This window comes from Acartia tonsa, chromosome 8, assembly GCF_053477335.1.
Source record: "Acartia tonsa isolate MP-2025a chromosome 8, ASM5347733v1, whole genome shotgun sequence".
In the NCBI taxonomy this organism is placed as follows: domain Eukaryota; kingdom Metazoa; phylum Arthropoda; class Copepoda; order Calanoida; family Acartiidae; genus Acartia; species Acartia tonsa.
The window spans coordinates 48,125,993-48,146,201 of record NC_137267.1 but is presented as its reverse complement, the minus strand read 5'-3'; the positions used below and the strand labels follow the sequence as shown (position 1 = coordinate 48,146,201).

General features: G+C 33.5%; 2 protein-coding genes across 2 annotated transcripts in view; both read left to right on the top strand.

Annotated features, from left to right (window-relative positions):
- Window positions 1–6,712, top strand: part of LOC145327167 (DNA topoisomerase 2-binding protein 1-like) — an 82,448-nt gene extending 75,736 nt beyond the window's left edge. The window contains exons 27-33 of the mRNA XM_080170736.1: window positions 843–972; window positions 1,509–1,595; window positions 2,049–2,150; window positions 2,541–2,731; window positions 3,958–4,063; window positions 5,724–5,842; window positions 6,531–6,712. Coding sequence (XP_080026862.1) covers window positions 843–972; window positions 1,509–1,595; window positions 2,049–2,150; window positions 2,541–2,731; window positions 3,958–4,063; window positions 5,724–5,842; window positions 6,531–6,630 — 835 coding nt within the window. The 3' untranslated portion in view covers window positions 6,631–6,712. The remainder of the gene's footprint in view (window positions 1–842; window positions 973–1,508; window positions 1,596–2,048; window positions 2,151–2,540; window positions 2,732–3,957; window positions 4,064–5,723; window positions 5,843–6,530) is intronic.
- A 3,239-nt stretch (window positions 6,713–9,951) lies between these two features.
- tos (Exonuclease tos) overlaps window positions 9,952–20,209 on the top strand; it is a 45,182-nt gene continuing 34,924 nt past the window's right edge. The window contains exons 1-6 of the mRNA XM_080170737.1: window positions 9,952–10,098; window positions 10,777–10,851; window positions 16,328–16,575; window positions 17,172–17,229; window positions 18,728–18,821; window positions 19,738–19,789. Of these exons, the coding sequence (XP_080026863.1) occupies window positions 10,030–10,098; window positions 10,777–10,851; window positions 16,328–16,575; window positions 17,172–17,229; window positions 18,728–18,821; window positions 19,738–19,789 (596 nt within the window). The 5' untranslated portion in view covers window positions 9,952–10,029. The remainder of the gene's footprint in view (window positions 10,099–10,776; window positions 10,852–16,327; window positions 16,576–17,171; window positions 17,230–18,727; window positions 18,822–19,737; window positions 19,790–20,209) is intronic.

Below are 20,209 nucleotides of genomic sequence, written 5' to 3'. Positions count from 1 at the left end.
AACTAAAAACTTTCATTAGACCGTTACCAAATGTCCCTTGAAGTTGTGTAACGATCGTTCCAGCCTAATAAGTGATCTTCAGGGACATTGTCATATCCTGTTTTGATTGGTAGATTTTTATTATGGAGACTTGGGATCCATTAACTTCAGCGTGAATATGACCGCAGCCTTTGATTAATCCATGGTCAGTTTTTTTTGCTTATAGTTTGTTGTAATCTTTAAGCCAAATGTTCTTATTAAATTAAACTGTTCTTAATTATGACCATTTCACATCTAAACATTTGGTCATAATTAAGAACAGTTTGACTTAATAAGACCATTTGGCTAAAAGGTTACACCCAACTTCATGATACGCAAAAAAATGACTCCCGTTTATATAAAAGGGTGTGCAAAAAAAGCGGAGCTACGTGTTAAAATGTCCCAACTGATGTAAAACTTGACTTGCGAGTAAATTTTAAAATATAACTAAAAATTAGAGAAGATATTTTGCAAAAAGAGATGCATACATTTTTTAATTTCAAATTGCGCGGCTTGTGTTAATAGTAGAAAAATTTTACGCATACCGTTAGAACCGCTATGAACTGTATTTTTTGGAAATAAAAGAACGGTTCCTGTGCTACAAATAATCTAGGAGCCAGATGGTAAAATGTCCCAAAATTTACTCGCAAGTCAAGTATTAAGTCAGTTTGGACATTTTAACAAACAGCTCCTAAACTAGACTTCTTAGCGGTTCTAACGGTATGCGTAGTATTTTTCTACCTTTAACACAAGCCGCGCAATATCAATTTTTAAAATGTTCGCATTTTTTTTGCACACCGATTATATATTTTAATACATTTCAGTATGGAGACGCCTGACCTGGGTTCTATAAACTTCAGCGAGAATATGACCGCAGCCTTTGATACATCCATGGATAATAACAGTGCGGCGAACAAGATTTTTACAATCACTTCTGGCATTGATGAGAGCAAGGTACGTTATATGTATCAGGGAGGGAGGGGACATTGGGCTGTTAATTACAGTAGTTTCAATTGTCTTAAAATAATGTTTTTTTATTCGTTGGTTTAACAACCTTGGAGACTTTGTTTGAATTTGGATTGGTTGGTAGATTAAGTTGAATGTATAACGTTTTGACCACTTATTGTAATCTACAGAAGGGGTAATTTTGCCACTAAGATATGTACATTGTACAATCACTTCTGACATTGAAAAGAGCAAGGTCATAATATTCATATTTATCTGGGATCTAAAGGGATAAGATGTACATCCCCTATGATGATATACAAAATTACTCCTTTTGTAGATAACAATTAGTGGTTGAAACGTTTGGCCACTCAACTGGTACCTATTAATATTATTTTAATTTTGATATTCTTGAAAAATTTTCAGTATGGCAAAGAACCGGTTCAAATCCAGCAGATATTTATCTGTTTCAAGGCCATACTAGAAAACTCCTCCTTTCCCATTTTCCCCTGTTTTATTCGGTGCTGATTCTAGCTATGTTTTAGGCCAGAGAAATAGTTGAAAGCCTAGGCAGTGTTCTGGATATTGAGATTGGCCCTGATAATTTACCCACTCATGTTATAGTTGGCAAGGTAAGGTATAGTTCTGGATATTGAGATTGGCCCTGATAATTTACCCACTCATGTTATAGTTGGAAAGGTAAGGCTTTAAACTAAACACGTTTTTTATTTTGAATATAAATCAGAGTGTCCGCACTGTTAATAGCATAAATAAGCTGAGAGCCAAGAAATAAACCTCGACTACACAAGGCATTACGACTTTTCTTAACTTATCTTACCCATTCCGAAAAATAAGGCAAATATCATGTCAGTATTGTGTCCTGGTAGTTGTCACGCGTCAGATCAAAATGCCAAGACATTCTTTTTGTATATAAAAGTCGCTACTTTGGTGATTTCATTTTTCTAGGGCGTTGCAGCTTTGTTGCCTTTTTAGTTAAATAAATGTTTGGTCTTTTGATTAATGAAATGAATGTCGTGCAATAAAAATATAAATATTACCTACCTAGGTAATTCCCTATCTTTTAGGTGAGTCGAAGTGAGAAGATGTTGCTTTGTATAGCTTCTGGTCGCTGGATCCTGCACGCATCATACCTGGAAGAATCTAAGAAGGCTGGCAGGTGGCTTCAGGTACAGATTAGTCATAGTAATTGATATGATGCACTGCACATCCCCCCATACAAAATTACCATATTCAAAATTGTTTTTATTGATGTAAAAGTTTGCACACTGGAAATATTTATTTTTATGCAACAAAAACAGGCAGCAAGATTTATGGACTGTTCATTGATGGTATATGATATGGACCGGCTACAACAAGTCAACACCAGACCTATAAGTCTCTTTTGGAAATATTTTAAATTAAAACTTGATATTTTCCAGTATGACTTCGATACCGATTAATATTCACTGGATTAGAATCAGTTCTCAGGTTGACAATGATTAGATTTTTCATATTAATATCCACAGAAAGCTGTCTATTATACGAAGCGATAAATAACTAATATAATTCTACTTTAGGAGGAAAACTATGAGCTGGGCAACCCTGACAACACATTCCTCGACCTCACGGAGAACACAACAGAGTGCAAGATGAGCATAGCTGCCAGAAAGCGCCGGTTGGAAGCCAGCAGACCTGGGGCTAGGCCAGTCTTTGCAGATCTGATCACCTACCTGGCCCTGCCCAGTCACAAACAAGGACCATTTTTGAGGTTAGTCTAATCTTTCAGGGAGGAAATGTACATTTGGCTGTTATTACATTAGTTCCCAAGGTTTTATAATAACTTTTTCTTATTCGTTGGGTTTGAGAACTTTTATTGAATGTTTATTGGTTTTTTCATTACGTTTCAACCACTAATTGTCATCTACAGAAGGGGGTAATTAATTCTGTGAATCATCATTGGCGATAAACATTAATTTATAGGGGATTCTTTTATCCCTGTAGATAAGAGGGATAAATGTTGACTATAAATAATAAGAGGGCCAGGGGGGTATGTTTTGACACATTTGCGTAAACAGTGAGTATAGGCTTTATCTTTGGACTGAGAGGATAGGTTATTAGGGATAAAATCATTCTTATATGATAAATTTTCCCAAGTTTTAAGATTTTTTGGATAGGCCTCCATTTCTAGGAGCTACAGACCTCCAGGTTCAGGAGCTGTAGGCCTCCAGTTGGTCTCTGGACAGGTAAAAAAAAATATTTTTTTGAAGAGATAGAGGTCAACTTATTAATCAAAATATGCATCTTTTTTGTTCATGAAATATGTAAACAACATTTAAAAATATGCATATTTTGTTATATAAAATGACCTCTAACTCTGCCAAAAAAAATTTTGATTTTGTTTTTTACCTGTTCAGAGACCACATGGAGGCCTGCAGCTCCTGAACCTGGAGGCCTATCCAAAAAATCTTAAAACTTGGGAAAATTTATCAAATAAGAAAGATTTTATCCCTAATAACCTATCCTCTCAGTCCAAAGATAAAGCCTATACTCACTGTTTACGCAAATGTGTCAAAACTTCCTCCCCTCTTGGGTTTTTGTCAGAGAGGGAGGGGACATTGGGCTGGTTATTACACATAACCAGATCTAGGTAGTTGTCTGGGTTATACATCTATACTTATACTTTTATGTTTAGGTTAATTAAAGCTGGGGGCGGTACTATTATAGAAGAATTGGCTAAGACATCGTACTATAGACAGCTTTCTGCGGATATTGAAATGAAAAAAAATTAAGATTTGAACCAGTTTTGTTAGCCCCGAGGGACCGAAAGCCTGGGACAACAAAACTGGTATATATTTATGACTTTCGTTTTAATATTCGTTGAAAATTTTCTGTAATACGATGTTATACATGATATTTTAGTATGGCTTAGAACCGGTTATAATCCAGCGGACATTGATCGGTTTCGAAGCCATACTGGAAATTACTTTTATTTAGGTTAATTAAAGCTGGCGGCGGGACTGTTGTAGATGAATTGACATCTGAAAATATGAGAACTCTCACACATGTCATTACAGAGAATAAATATTACAGTCTTATTGAGGTAACTCGTTGAAGTTTCATCAGTCCTTATATAAAAGTAACAGGATCTCTTTGTGTTTGTCTGTATCAAAGGATCTCGCTAACTACTAAACCGATAGGGTTAGCTTCTAATTGGTCCTTGAGAAAGTGTGTCACTTTTTCTGAGAGGGTACCACCACCTTCTCAAGAAAAATCGCAAAAAAAAATATTAAAAGTTGTTGCTTTTTAGATCCAATGCCTTTTTAAAAGATCTGCGCCCTTCTTTTCTTTATTTTATTGTAAAGGTTGCTTTAAAGAGGAACAAAACCCCGCCGAAAACCGCCGTTTCCCGCCGAATTTTTTTTGCCTTTTCTCGCTAGATTAGACAGACAGTTTTCAATCATCTGAGATAAACTTTTTTCATAAAAATTTCCCTTATATTTTCACATTACACTTGTAAGATTGTTTTTAATATTGACATGTTTGAAATATTTCAAGTATCATGTAAAAAATAAGGGAATTTTTTATGAGAAAAAAAAAGTTTATCTTGGATGATTGAGAACTGTCTAATTAAGCGAAAAAAGGCAAAAAAATTTGGCGGGAAACGGCGGTTTTTGGCGGTGGTGGTTCTGCTGCCGTTTCTTCACAGTTCTATATTGTACCTCTTTAAAGCAACTGCCATGCCAAATATCAGAGCTGTAACTCTTTATTTACTTGCTTTCCTTTGACTTTTAGTTTTGGTTTCAAAAAGTGTCACTTCTGCCCCCTCCCTTTGTTACCGATTGCCATTTTTACTTGAGCAAGCTCAAAAATATTTCTGCTTTTTATGGAAATTTTCGTATTAGATAATTACTACTAATTTTTATCCCATTATCGGTTATTAAATCACATGTATAAGATGCACGTGTACATACATGATATAATTTACCAATTTAGATCATCTTTTCTCTTGGAAAAATTTAATTAAGTTTAATGATGTAAGTCATCTTGTTGCATAAAAATACTTGACCAAATAATAGATTTATTATTACTTAAATCTTACACAAGATTTTCATGTTCTCTAATAAATTAAACTTGCAGCAGCCTAAAATAAAAATACCCTCATCCACCCCCTTTACCTTATCCCCTCGACTCCTACTGGATGAACGAACTGGCCAATAATTGAGTTCCATATTCGCAAGCTAAGCTAAAATTACTACAAAATTTCCCCTGTCAATATATGCACAATTCATATTTTTCATGATATTTAATCAAATTACCGTATTTAGAGTTCTGTTACAAGAAAAAAAATCATTCATCGATTTTAATTGTAAAATATACATATGTGTGAAATCAAACAGAAATTCTTAAAATGGAGATTTTATTTGTCCCCAAAGTTGCCTAAAATCCAGGGATCTAAAGGGATAAGGCAATGACCAATAAATTGATGCACACACATCCCCAATTTATCCCTTCTGTAGATTAGGATAAGGGGTTAAAACGTTTGGACACTCAACTTAATGAACCAACAAATCAAAAATCCAAAAGTTGGTGAGTCAATGAATAATAAAACGTTATTATAAAACTTTGTGGACTAGCCTAATAATAGAGGGTGTATTGTTATTTGAGCCAGCTGGTAGAAACATTTTATTAAGGTATGCCGAGAATTTCCATAATATTTACATATTCATATAAAGCATCCTTACGAATTTTAAAATTTTTAGGGGAAATCTAGCCAACTGTGTGAGCTGAGTATCCCCATAATTGCGCCAATATATTTGAATGATTATCTCATTAATGAAGCCCTACCTTTGGTGGAGAACTATCTTGCTGAAAACTACAAGTAAGTTTTTAATGTTATTACAGATTATCTATAGACAAACTCTCTAAATCAGCTAATTGGATAACAGTGGAGGTACATTCCATACATGTTATTGGTTGAAATTATGTACAGATATTGAAAGTAGAGTGCTTAATTTATGGTAGAAATAACTCCATTTAAAAGAAAGATTGAAAAATACTGGATTTTGAGTATTGTAAATACTATAGGAAGCTTTTAACATTTAAAATAACTATCGAAAAAACTTTTAAATTATCTTTTTTAAATAACAAAAGAATTAAAACCGGTTTTTTTCCAATCTGATACAAATACCTATCCCTTTTATTTGCTAGACCACTATGGGAGGAGAGTAAGAGAAGTCATGGAAGAAATTCTTTCTATCATTTTATAGTGCATTGTCCTATCCCTTTAGATCCCTGACTTATAGCCATTTATTTGCTAGAACTCAATGGGAGGAGAGTAAGAGAAGTCGTTTAAGAACTTCTAGCTTATCAACCAATTTATTTACATTTTTGTGTAGACTTAAATTTACTGCTCTGCTTATTAAGTTCTGACATTTTACAAGAGTAATTGTTCGTTAGTCCTTCCTTCTGATGTTAGAGCTTTTATTGATGTTGTCATCCTTGTTTTTTTTTATTAAACTCATACTTTTTTCACAATTATAGAATACTAATAAAAAACAATTTTTAAGACCAAAATGGGAGGAGAGTAAGAGAACTCGTGGAAGGAATTCTAGCTTATCATCAGACACAACAACTTCTGGCAGAAGAAAGAGAAGAACCAATTCTTAATCCATTATTTATAAATCCGTACACTCCAAAATAAGTGTATGTATAATGATTCAATGATCAATGTAATTGGGTATCTAATTTAAGGAGGGGGGGGGGGGGGGAGTTTTGACACATTTGCGTAAACCTGGTACCTAGGCTTTATCTTTGGTCTGAGAGGATAGGTTATTAATGATAAAATCATTCTTATATGATGTTTTTCACGAAGTTTTAAGATTTTTTGGATAGACCTCCAGGTTCAGGAGCTGCAGGCCTCCAATTGGTCATTGGACTGGTAAAAATAAAATAAATTTTTTTTTTAACATTTAGAGGTCAACTTATGAAACGAAATATGCATCTTTTTAAATGTTATTTACATATTTGAAGAAAAAAAGATGCTTATTTTTTTTATAAGTTGACCTCTATCTCTTGAAAAAATATTTTAATTCTTATTTTTACGTGTCCAGAGACCACCTGGAGGCCGGCAGCTCCTAAACCTAAAGGCCTATTCAAAAAATCTTAAAACTTGGAAAATTTATCATATAAGAATGATTGTATCTTTAATAACCTATCCTCACACGCAAATGTGTCAGAACTCCCCCCCCCCCCCACCCCCTTTGTTTTATCCCTTAAGATCCCTGGTATTCATAAATAAGTCTGTACAAAAACAGGGATTTAAACTTATTAGACAATGGCCGATAAATTGATGTACATCTCCAATCATTTTTCACAAGAATACACATTATCCAGATTACCATTAGTAGGTAGTTGAAACGTTTGAAAACTAAGCTTAATGAACAAACCAATCAAAATTAAATATTGATCCCAAAAGTTGTTAAGCCTACGAATAAGAATCCGTTTTTATAAAACTTTGGGGAATAGTGTAATAAACAGCCCAATGTCCCCTCCCTCCCAAACTCAAATAACTCACCTCATCATAGAAGAAGGTGACTCTTCTTTGGATGTGCTTATAATATACCTAAACAAAATTTTAGGAGTTTTGACACATTTGCGTAAACCTGGTACCTAGGCTTTATCTTTGGTCTGAGAGGATAGGTTATTAATGATAAAATCATTCTTATATGATGTTTTTCACGAAGTTTTAAGATTTTTTGGATAGACCTCCAGGTTCCGGAGCTGCAGGCCTCCAGGTGGTCTCTGTACAGGTAAAAATGGAATTTTTTTTTTTTTAAGTTACAAATCAACTTATAAAACAAAATATGCATCTTTTTTCTTCAAATATGTAAATAATATTAAAAAAGATGCCTATTTTGTTTTATAAGTTGACCTATAACTTAAAAAAAAAAAAATTATTTTTATTTTTACCTGTACATAGACCACCTGGAGGTCTGCAGCTCCGGAACCTGGAGGTCTATCCAAAAAATCTTAAAACTTCGTGAAATTCATCATATAAGAATGATTTTATCTCTAATAACCTATCCTCTCAGACCAAAGATAAAGCCTAGGTACCAGGTTTACGCAAATATGTCAAAACTTCCCCCCTGCCCCTTAGTGATTAAGTATAAAATGTAAACTTTTCAAAGTAATTTTTGCATTTACAACATTGTTGTAGACCAATGTATTTTTTTAGATACTAGCGGCTACGCCCCTTGAGGCCTCAGGGGGTTCTTGGGTTAGGAGTGGGGGATGCGACCTCCAAAAGGAAAAATAAGGACCTAATTCTTTTTAAAAGGGTGTAAATTATGCACAAAATTCATCCAACAATTCCCCCAACCCCCTAGTTTATTTCTCCAAAGAGGGGTGAAAATGTAAAAATATGTTAAGTTCAGTATTTTATTCATTTTTCCCCATCACACACATTTTTCATGTTTGTTCCCTAAGAGGGAGAAAAAAAAGGTTTTCAGTATGCTTTGTTTCTTCACTTTTCGCTCTCACACAAAGAGAGGGGTAGGTTTCTGGTAGAATCCGTATAGGTGTGTGTTTTAAGGCTTAAAAATAGTAGTAGAACGATAATATTCACTAAATATGTGTATTTCTTATTGAAAAGAAATACCTATAGACAAATTTTTTTTTTTAAAGGAAACCTAAATTTTTATCTTTCTACTACCGACTGTTTTTTTACTTATAACACATAACCTTTACGGATTTTACCAGAAACCTACCCCTCTCTTTTTTTATTCTCCCCCCCCCCCCCTCTCCCCTTTAGCAAAGCAACCCATGCAGAATATACACCCCTGAACTTAATACAAAAGTAAATTCTATTTAAAGGTTCTTTGATATGCTAAACATTGAATAATATTATATTACAAAGGATGAATAAGAAAAATTAGATTATCTTTGTAGACTTTACATAACTCTAGTTTTGACTAAAAAAAATGCATTTGTATGTTTTGAAATAATATATTTTTATATTCTAAAATGGTTTTGGGTATAATCCGTTTAGCCGACAAGTAAACCTCAAATAATTCCTCCCCATTTTTTTAGTTTTTCTAAACTATGCAGGAAATAAACTAGTTATTTATCGTATTATAGACAGCTTTCCGCGGATGTTAAATTGTAAAATTATTAGATTTAAACCAGCGCGGAGAGCCCAGGTTATCACAAAACTGATTTTAACTTTATTTTTATATTCTCGAAAAATTGTCTGAAATATCATTCATGCTATAATTTATTTTTCAGTAGGGCTGAGAATCTGTTCTAATCCAGCGGATCTTCATCGGTTTGGAAGCCATTTTGGAAAATATTTTACAGTGTGTATTTTTTCACGAAAATCATTTGAACTTAATTTAGTAAACCGCATATTTTTTCTTGGTTAATTGGTTAAACTACATTTATATGGCATATATTTGAAAGAATTTTAATTTTCTACGACGTAGTTTTTAAAATATCAAGACTACGTGGTAGAAAATTGAAATTCTTTCAAATATATGCCCTTTATACTTTTATGTTATAACTTTCATGGATTTTTTTTTATAAATTTGACAAAAACCTGTGACTAGCATTTTATGAAAAATATATGTATATTAAAACTATGATTAATATTTAACTAAATGTTAAAAATATATATTTAGAGCTAAAGAAAATTATGGTATAATAAATGTATGTAGATAAAAATTAAAGAAACTTAGTTTTTTATGTAAATTATATTTATAGCTAAATATTTCAACAAATCTACTATTTCAGATACTAACTAATGTATAATGTATTAAAATGTTGAGATAGCTTTATGTGAGAAAATTCAGGAAGGAAGGGGACAATGGGTTGTTTATTACACTAGTCCCCAAAGTTTTCAATAACGTTTTCTTATTCGTTGGCTTAACAACTTTGGGGACTTTTAATGAATTTTGATTGGGTGATTTATTAAGCTGAGTGTCAAAACGTCAATTATTCACAGAAGAAAATCAATTAACAGCCATTGTCTTATCCCTTTAGATCCTTGGTGAAAAATAAAATTGGGACACCATGGGTATTGCCGGACTGTTGCCTTTCCTGAAGAATGCCTCCCGGCCTGTTCATGTCAGAGAATTCAAGGCAGATAACAATTGACCTAACAACTTTGGGGACTTTTATTGCATTTTGATTGGTTGGGACATTATGTTGAGTGTCCAAACGTTTCAACCTCTAATGTAATCTACAAAAGGGGTAATTTTGTGCATTAAATATACATCAAATTTTCGACCTTTGTCTTATCTTATTCAAGACACAGATAACAATTTTCATAAAGTAGTTTTCATTGGCTAATCTCGCATCCGTTCTTTGTCGGGTAGGCGATGAGCTCGAATCATAGCCCGGTATTGAATTTTGTGTCAGGCAGGGGTGTGTATTCTGCACAAGATTCATTTTTTCCCCCTGCTGCAATTTTTTTTCCTCCTGGTTTTTTTTGAAGCAAGGAAGGGGGAAAAATGGACATAAATTTCAGAATTCTTTATTATATTTATATTATCACCCCTCCCTCACATTATTTAAGTTTTTTTGCACCAAGCAGGGGAGAAAAATGGAAAAAATATACACCCCTGCAATGCATAGTTCTAAAAATGGGTCGTGCTGTCAAATGACATTTACAACTTATATTTGTCTGTTTGTTGGACTTTTTCATTTCCTGTTGTTCTCATCATGAAGTACCTAACTTCAAATAATTTTTAAAAAAACTGAGAAAATCTTCTTACTTTTAATTTGATGACAATTGTTAATCTGTCGTATGTGGTACAGGGTATGACATGTGCCATAGATGTTTACTGTTGGCTTCACAAGGGTGCATTTGGGTGTGCTGAACAGTTAGTACAGGTACTTAAAATCAAGGGAGGGAGAGAACAATGGTCCCTAAAGTTTTATAGTAACCTTTTCTTATTCGTTGGCTTAACACTGTTGGGGACCATATTGAATTTGTATTAGTTGGTTCATTGGGTTGAGTGTTGAAACGTTTTAGCCACTAAATGTAAACTACAGAAAAGATTAATTTTGTGTATTATAATTGGGAATGTATAACAGTTTATTGACCATTTTCTTATCCTTCTATATGCTAATTATTTCCATTTTGGATTACAAATCCTAAATATATGTAAACAAGATTTATAAAATCGAAACTCTATCATCAGACAGTAGGAAAACTGAACATTAAATCTTGTCAGAAATTTATAAGCATAAAACAAATTATTTTTTAGAGGTAGGTATTAAGGGGGGGGGGGAAGTTCTGACACTTTTGCGTAAACAGTGATTATAGGCTTTGTCTTTGGAGATAATGGATAGGTTATTTGGCAAAAAAGTTTCCTTTTGGGATGTAGTTTTCCTATTTTTAAAAAAAATTTGGATTCGGCCTCCAGGTTCCGGTACTCCAAGCCTCCAGGTGGATTCTGGACAGGTAAAAATTGAAAAATCAAGATAGAACAAAACTTATTTAACAAAATTTTGTACTTTATGAATGGTATGAACTAATTTGAAGAAATTTTTGAAATCGGGCTCCAGGTTCTGGTACTGCAGGCCTCCAGGTGGATCCTGGACAGGTAAAAATTGAAAATTATTAATTTTAAAGTTAGAACAAAACTTATTTAACAAAAGTTGGTACTTTATGGATGGTATGAACTAATTTGAAGAAATTTTTGGATTCGGCCTCCAGGTTCCGGTACTCCAGGCCTCCAGGTGGATTCTGGACAGGTAAAAATTGAAAATTCAAGATAGAACAAAACTTATTCAACAAAAGTTTGTACTTTATGGATGGTATGAACTAATTTGAAGAAATTTTTGAAATCGGGCTCCAGGTTCTGGTACTGCAGGCCTCCAGGTGGATCCTGGACAGGTAAAAATTGAAAATTTTTAATTTTAAAGTTAGATCAAAACTTATTTAACAAAAGTGGCTTCTTTATAGATGGTATTAACTAATCTGAAAAAAATTTTGAAATCGGGCTCCAGGTTCAGATGCTGCAGGCCTCCAGGTGGATCATGGACATGTAAAAATTGAAAATTTTTACTTTAAAAGTTAGAACAAAACTTATTTAACAAAAGTGGCTTCTTTATGGATGGTATGAACTAATTTGAAGAAAATTTTGAAATCGGGCTCAAGGTTCAGGTGTTGCAGGCCTCCAAGTGGATCCTGGACGGGTAAAAATTGATAATTTTTACTTTAAAAGTTAGAACAAAACTTATTTTTACAAAAGTGGCTTCTTTATAGATGGTATTAACTAATCTGAAGAAAATTTTGATATCGGGCTCAAGGTTCAGGTGCTGCAGGCCTCCAAGTGGATCCTGGACAGGTAAAAATTGAAAATTTTTTATTTTAAAGTTAGAACAAAACTTTTTTTTACAAAAGTGGCTTCTTTATAGATGGTTTTAATTAATCGGAAGAAAATTTTGAAATCGAGCTCCAGGTTCAGGTACTGCAGGCCTCCAGGTGGATCCTGGACAGATAAACAGTAATTTTTTACTTTAAAAGTTAGAAAAAAAACTTATTTAAAAAAAAGCGGCTTCTTTATAGATGGTATGAACTATTTTGAAGAAAGTTTTGAAATCGGGCTTCAGGTTCAGGTACTGCAGGCATCCAGGTAGATCCTGGACAGGTAAAAATTGAAATTGTTTACTTTAAAAGTTAGAACAAAACTTATTTAACAAAAGTGGCTTCTTTATGGATGGTAGGAAGTAATTTGAAGAAAATTTTGAAATCGGGCTCCAGGTTCAGGTACTGCAGGCCTCCAGGTGGATCCTGGACAGGTAAAAACTAAAAATTTTTTCTATTAAAGTTAGAACAAAACTTAGGTATTGAACAAAAGTTGATACTTTATGGATGGTATTAAATACTTTAAAGAAAAATTTGAAATTGGGCTCCAGGTTCAGGTACTGCAGGCCTCCAGGTAGATCCTGGACATGTAAAAATTGTATTTTTTCACTTTAAAAGTTAGATCAAAACTTATTTTACAAAAGTTGATACTTTATGGATGGTATTAACTAATTTGAAGAAAATTTTGAAATTTCAAAATTTTCTTAAAATTACTTCCTACCATCTTTAAAGAAGCCACTTTTGTCAAATAAGTTTTGTTTTAACTTAAAAAGTAAAAATTTTTAATTTTTACCTGTCCAGGATCCACCTGGAGGCCTGCAGTACCTGAACCTGGCTCCCGATTTCAAAATTTTCTTCAAATTACTTCCTACCATCTATAAAGAAGCCACTTTTGTTAAATAAGTTTTGTTCTAACTTTTAAAGTAAAAATTGAAATTTTTACCTGAACCTGGAGCCCGATTTCAAAATTTTTTTCAGATTAGTTAATCTATAAAGAAGCCACTTTTGTTAAATAAGTTTTGTTTTAACTTTTAAAGTAAAAATTTCAGTCTTCACCTGTCCAGGATCCACCTGAAGGCCTGCAGTACCTAAACCTGGAGCCCGATTTCAAAATTTTTCTTCAAATTAGTTAATACTATCTATAAAGAAGCCACTTTTGTCAAGTAAGTTTTGTTCTAACTTTTAAAGTAAAAAAATTCAATTTTTACCTGTGCAGGATCCACCTGGAGGCCTGCAGTACCAGAACCTGGAGCCCGATTTTAAAAATTTCTTCAAATTAGATCATATCATCCATTAAGTAGCAACTTTTGTTATATAAGTTTTGTTTTAACTTTTAAATTAAAAATTTTCAATTTTTACCTGTCCAGGATACACCTGGAGGCCTGCAGCACCTGAACCTGGAGCCCGATTTCAAAAATTTCTTCAAATTAGTTCATACCATCCATAAAGTACAAACTTTTGTTAAATAAGTTTTGTTCTATCTTGAATTTTCAATTTTTACCTGTCCAGAATCCACCTGGAGGCCTGGAGTACCGGAACCTGGAGGCCAAATCCAAAAATTTCTTCAAATTAGTTCATACCATCCATAAAGCACCAACTTTTGTTAAATAAGTTTTGTTCTAACTTTAAAATTAAAAATTTTCAATTTTTACCTGTCCAGGATCCACCTGGAGGCCTGCAGTACCAGAACCTGGAGCCCGATTTCAAAAATTTCTTCAAATTAGTTCATACCATCCATAAAGTACCACCTTTTGTTAAATAAGTTTTGTTCTATCTTGAATTTTCAATTTTTACCTGTCCAGAATCCACCTGGAGGCCTGGAGTACCGGAACCTGGAGGCCGAATCCAAAATTTTTTTGAAAATAGGAAAACTACATCCCAAAAGGAAACTTTTTTGCCAAATAACCTATCCATTATCTCCAAAGACAAAGCCTATAATCACTGTTTACGCAAAAGTGTCAGAACTTCCCCCCCCTCTTATTTATATTTTTTTACAAAGGTTTGTAAACAAATATAATATGGATATCTTAATTAATAAAAATAACTTTTAAGTGCATTACTTAACTATACTATATATGATACTTACGGATTTAAAAAAATAAATAGGGTAAAAATAGCTTTCAACAGGGTGTCGGAGCCGTATAATTTTGATGCGGCTCCGGCTCCAGCTCCGGCTCCTACCTTAAAATTAATATATCAATTTTTTTCATTATTGAATTTGATAAAATAAAATAAATAATATAAAATATTTTGCTTTTATTTGATTAAAGCTATATAAAAGTAGTAGGATGTGTGTCTATTTGTTAAGTAACAATATTTTTTCAGTTTATTATATGGAAATAGACCGTTGCCAAATTATAATATTACTTTAAAAAATCATTTTTAGCTAATCTGGAGCCGGAGCCGTTTTTAACGAAAAATACGGCTCCGGCTCCACCAAAAATGTTGCTGCTCCCGGCTCCGGCTCCGAAACACTGGCTTTCAAGTTAATATAAAACAATAGATATATAGAATACGTTGATGTTGTTACAGAGGAATTTTTGTTGTCAATTTAGGCTGCCAATATAGTCCTCTGATAATGGTTAATACTTTTTAGACACCCTAATAGACTAACACTTCCTTCATAACCAGCGGATATGCCCCTGGAGGCCTCTAAAGGGGGTATAAATGATAATAGTTCCTCCCCCAAAATAAGCTTTTCTGTAAAGGAGAACCCTATTGGTTCAGCGGTTAGCAAGATCCAGCGTGGCCACATTTTTCAGTATACTGAAAATATTCAGTATTCTTCAGTATTTGGAAATTGGGGGTTCAGTATTTTCAGTAAATACTGAATATTCAGAATTTGAAAATTTTATTCAGTATTTTTCAGTTTTTGGAAATTTTCATGATTCAGTATTTTCATTATTTCTTAAAGTCCAAAAAATTTTGCATAAATAAGATGTTTTTTCAAGTAGTTGATGTCAGATTTTTTACGGCGCTTCGCGCCTCACTTTACTTTCCTTTAAATTACCCTATAACTTTGTACATTAATTTTGCTTCTTTTTATGGTAATATACATTTTTTTTTCAATTTCATCTCAAATATAAATTTTTTAGATATTTGAGATGCTTTTAAACAGTATTTTTTTCAGATATTTTTTTTTGTCTATTAATAGAATGAATAATCTAAGGTGAGTACTTTGCATGATTATTGAAGATAAAGTTTTTTAGCATGCTCTTAACCATAGACGTCCCAGGGGGGGGGGTAAAGTGGCGATTACCCCCCCCCCCCCCATTCAAAATTTACCCCTTCCCTGGGGGTGCCTACGGCACCCCCAACCATTTAGGAGGGGGTATAAAATTTTTAATACTAAATATTTAATAAAATTTAAATTACCCCCCCAAAAAATTTTACCCCGGGGATAAATTTTTTTGGGGGGGAAACAAAATTTACCCCTGCCAACAGATTTCATGGGGGGTCCTAATTACCCCCCCCCCCAAAAAAAAAAACAACAAATTTTACCCCCGGGGAAAAAAATTTTGGGGGTGATAAAAAAAATTTGCGGCGCGCAAACATTTTACCCCCCCTTAAAAGAATTTTACCCCCCCCCCCAAAAAAAAAAAAGGTTTGACGTCTATGCTCTTAACTCAACTAAAAAGTATTTAAGTTTTGTAATCATTTAAAATATTTATCAGTCATTTCATTTTCTGCTTAATTGGTGCAAGAAAATCTAAGAGGCAAAATTAAAAGATCTTTAAAATATCCCCCTAATAATAAAGCTATGATATATAAAATTTTGAAATGAGGAATCATATAAAGAAATACTTATTCAGTATTTGTATTTTTTTGTTCAGTATTTCAGTATTTTTTCTTATTTTAGGATTCAGTATTTTCAGTATTTCCTTTTTTTTCTTCAGTATCAGTATTTTTTTGGTTGTGGCCACACTGAAGATCCTTAGGAGATAGACAGAGATCCTGTTACTTTATTATCTTATAGGTATTCTTTTTTTCTAGGGAAAACCAACAGACCTATATATCAAATACGTGATGAAATACATAGACATGTTGCTGTACCATGATATCAAACCCATCCTTGTTTTCGACGGCAGAAACTTGCCCAGCAAGGCGGAGACAGAGAAAAAACGGCGGGAAAACCGCCGGGCAAACAAGGACAAGGCGGTGCAACTGTTGAGCGAGGGAAAGGCTAAAGAGGCGCGGGATTATTTTCAGAGATGTGTTGATATTACCCCACAAATGGCCAGGAAAATTATAGAATATTTTTTTGATTGGGATATATACTGAGTTAAAAGCAAGGATGAAAACATCCATAACAGCGAAGATCTAAAACGGTGGGACAAACGAACATAAGTTTTGACAAAATTGTAAGTTTTTAATGCAACCATCTCGTAATCAGTGATTAAATGGCACTTAGAATTCGAATTTCGATCAGAAATTTTGCATGAATATTCCTTGGTAGGTCTATTTTCCCTAAATCGAACAAAAAGTTGGAAAAGTAACGGCCTTTGTTGCAAAACATCTCAGAAACAACATACTATTTAAGGACATACCTACAATTTTAATGGCTTTATTATAGGGATGCTTCGCTTACAACATTGTACCTTGTTGTAATAGGAATTGGTGTATAAAATATCAGATGTAAAGGATGATCATATCATAAAAAAAATTTTGTCCAAAAGATTAAAAATCAACATGTTTTAAATGGACGTACGGACATTCTAATAACGATTATATGTTTGCTATGCTTTTTAAATTGAACATATCATCTATAGGAATCAGCATGCCAATTTTGAACTCGATAGGACAAATTAATTAGTTCTATAATAATACAAATTAATAGAGATGTAATCGCTGCCTCTAGAGAAAGAAACATAGATTGTATAGTAGCCCCTTACGAGGTAACATATTTTCTTATATTCATTCGAAGCCGATTAATATGCGGTGGATTAGAACCGGTTCTCATCCATTCGAAAAGTACTATGTATAGAATCGTATAATATCCAGTTTTCTACGAATATAAATGTACAATCATAAGACCAGTTTTTCAGCCAGTGCCTTCGGCATCTCGGGGCTAAAGAAAAACGAGTTTCATGTTATCAACCTAAAATGACGACAAATTTTCAATTGTCATAATATCCCCGTATTTTCTACATTAATTTTTAAAGTATTACTTTTTACAAGTTTTGCATTAATGAGAAGTTAAGTTTTTTTAATTTCTTTGTAGGCAGACGCGCACCTACATTGTTTTTTTCCGTTTGTCTGGCAATTATGCTTGATAAATGTTATTTTTCAATGGTTTTGTATAATCTCTCTTTTCTGCTTAATTATGAAAACTAAACATCTGTTCTATAACTCATTTTGTCTGTTTGGCCATTCCATTTCTTGTGCTTCGCTACTTATGGATGTTGTCATCCTTGTATTTTAGCAGGGGTGTATATTCTGCTTGCTAAAGAGGGGGGGGGGGGGAGGGATAAAAAATATGTAGGAGATGGGAAAAAATGAAAAAATAAGCAGTCCTGAAAACATAAGGAAAAAGGATAAGAGGATGAATACTCACCCCTTTTTCATGGTAAAATACTACTTCCCCATCCCTAAATTTAGAAGCAGACGAAAATCAAAAACCGCCCAGGGCTTTTTGTAAGTCAATCATAAATAATAATGTGAATAAAAAGAAAAGCTATATTTAGCAAATAGCCGTGGGCGGTCAGAATCAGCTGAATGTTCATTATGAAAAAAATTTCCCTCTTTTTAGAAATAGAAGGATTCATCTTTCATGAACAAATGTTTTTAAATAAAAATAAAATTCTATGTAATTTTTAATTAAAACATTAAAACGAAAATATCTAATCTAATATTCTTGCCCTAAATATGGAAATAGTAAAAAGTAAAAAAATATTTTTTTTAATAAATTTTAATCCTCCCATTTGAAAAGTAGTGGAATAGCAATAAATTTTAGCGCGGCAACAGCGCTGAGTAGGCCTCTAGGCCCACTGCCTATTTTCGTCTTCTAGTTGCTTCGATTCCTCTCTTTTATTTTTTTCTCTATGCCTGAAAACATATTTACTATTTTTTTTCCCCTCCTTGGGGGGAAAAAATGAGAAAAATATGTGGGAGGGGGGGGAAATGAATAAGATAAAAAGAGTCAGTGAAAACATTTCCCCTTCCCCTCCCCCCCTCTCCTTGTAGGAAAAGAAATCTTGTGCAGAATATACACGCCTGTATTTTTGTAGGCGGACGCGCAGCTGGCCTACCTGAATATTGCCGGCCTGGCTGACTTCATCATCATTCTGTCATCCTTGTTTTGTTATTTCAGGCGGATGCGCAGCTGGCCTACCTGAATATTGCCGGCCTGGCCGACTTCATCATCATGCTGTCATCCTTGTTTTGTAATTTCAGGCGGATGCGCAGCTGGCCTACCTGAATATTGCCGGCCTGGCCGACTTCATCATCACTGAGGACAGTGATCTCACTCTCTTTGGTTGTGACAGGAATAGATATTTGCAACCAACTTATTCACCAATCAATCTTACACCCTATTTTCTAGCATGGATCTGAAACCGATTAATATCCTCTGGTCTAAAATCGTTTCTCAGCCATGCTGAAAAATCATTTATTTCATCATATTAGACAATATTCCACGAAAATTAAAATCATAAATCACCAGTTTTGTTAGCTCGGGCCTGCAGGGTAAAAAAAATTCTTGTAATTTTTTATTTTACATCCGCGGAAAGCTGTCTACAATATTATATGAATATATGAAGACAGCGACCTCACTATATTATCCACAAAAATAAAAAAAAAACACCTAATATACAAGGGGAAATGTGAAAAATATAAAAATAGCCAAAAACCTGCTTTAAAACAGTCTGACCAATATAGATGTATTATAGTTATTTATGCTCCATAATAATAAGAATGTTGACAAAAAGTTTCAGCCTTCTATCTTAAATAGGAGCCGAAATTAAGACGAACGGACTTTTGGAAGTTAAGAGTAGCGTCGCTACTAAAAACTGTAAAATAATATTTATTTTGTTATGTAATAAGAAATGAAAATCAACCTCTTGAGTTAATATTATTATAATACAGCTACTTGAAAGAAATTCTGAATCCCAAAAGAAAATAAAGTTTAATGTATAATTCATATGGGATTTGTACTGAACACTCAGGAATCTAAAGGGATAAGGCAATGGCCGATGTATTTATGTAAATTCCCAATAATGATACATAAAATTAACCCTTCTGTAGATTACAATTAGGCGTTGAAACGTTGGGCCCTTGGGCTTCTCGAGAGTGGAAAAATAGGTTAAATCTTACAATTGTTTATTTTAAAATCCGCGGAAAGCTGTCTATGATATTAAAAATACCCCCCCTCCCCTAAAATGCAAATATTTAAAATTTCTTTAGGATTGTGTTTAAGCTGAGTCCGAACGGAGATGGAACGTTGTATGAAAAATCCAGGCAGGCCATGAATAAGCAATAAATGTGTAACAAACGGACGTTTTTATAAAACTTTCGGGTATAAGCAGCATAATAAATTTTGAAGTATAGATATATAATCCAGACAACTACCTGCCCCAAATGGTTAAAACAACAGATATAGTATAGATAGATGTATATACAGACAACTACCTCTCTTCCTTTTTCAAAGACCTCTTTCGTCTGCTTCTAAATTATATTCTGTAACTTGGCTGTGTTAATATAAGCGACACAATTGGTTGATTTTCAATGACCCAATAGAAAGGTTGCACAAGGTGGTTGCGATGGTGAGATGCACTTATTTAATCCTTTCTCTCTCTCGTGTTTTACTCTAATATGGAAACCTTTTTCGTCTGCCAGCAAATTTCTTTCTGTTCTTTTGTTAGGACTCGTCTGTGTTTA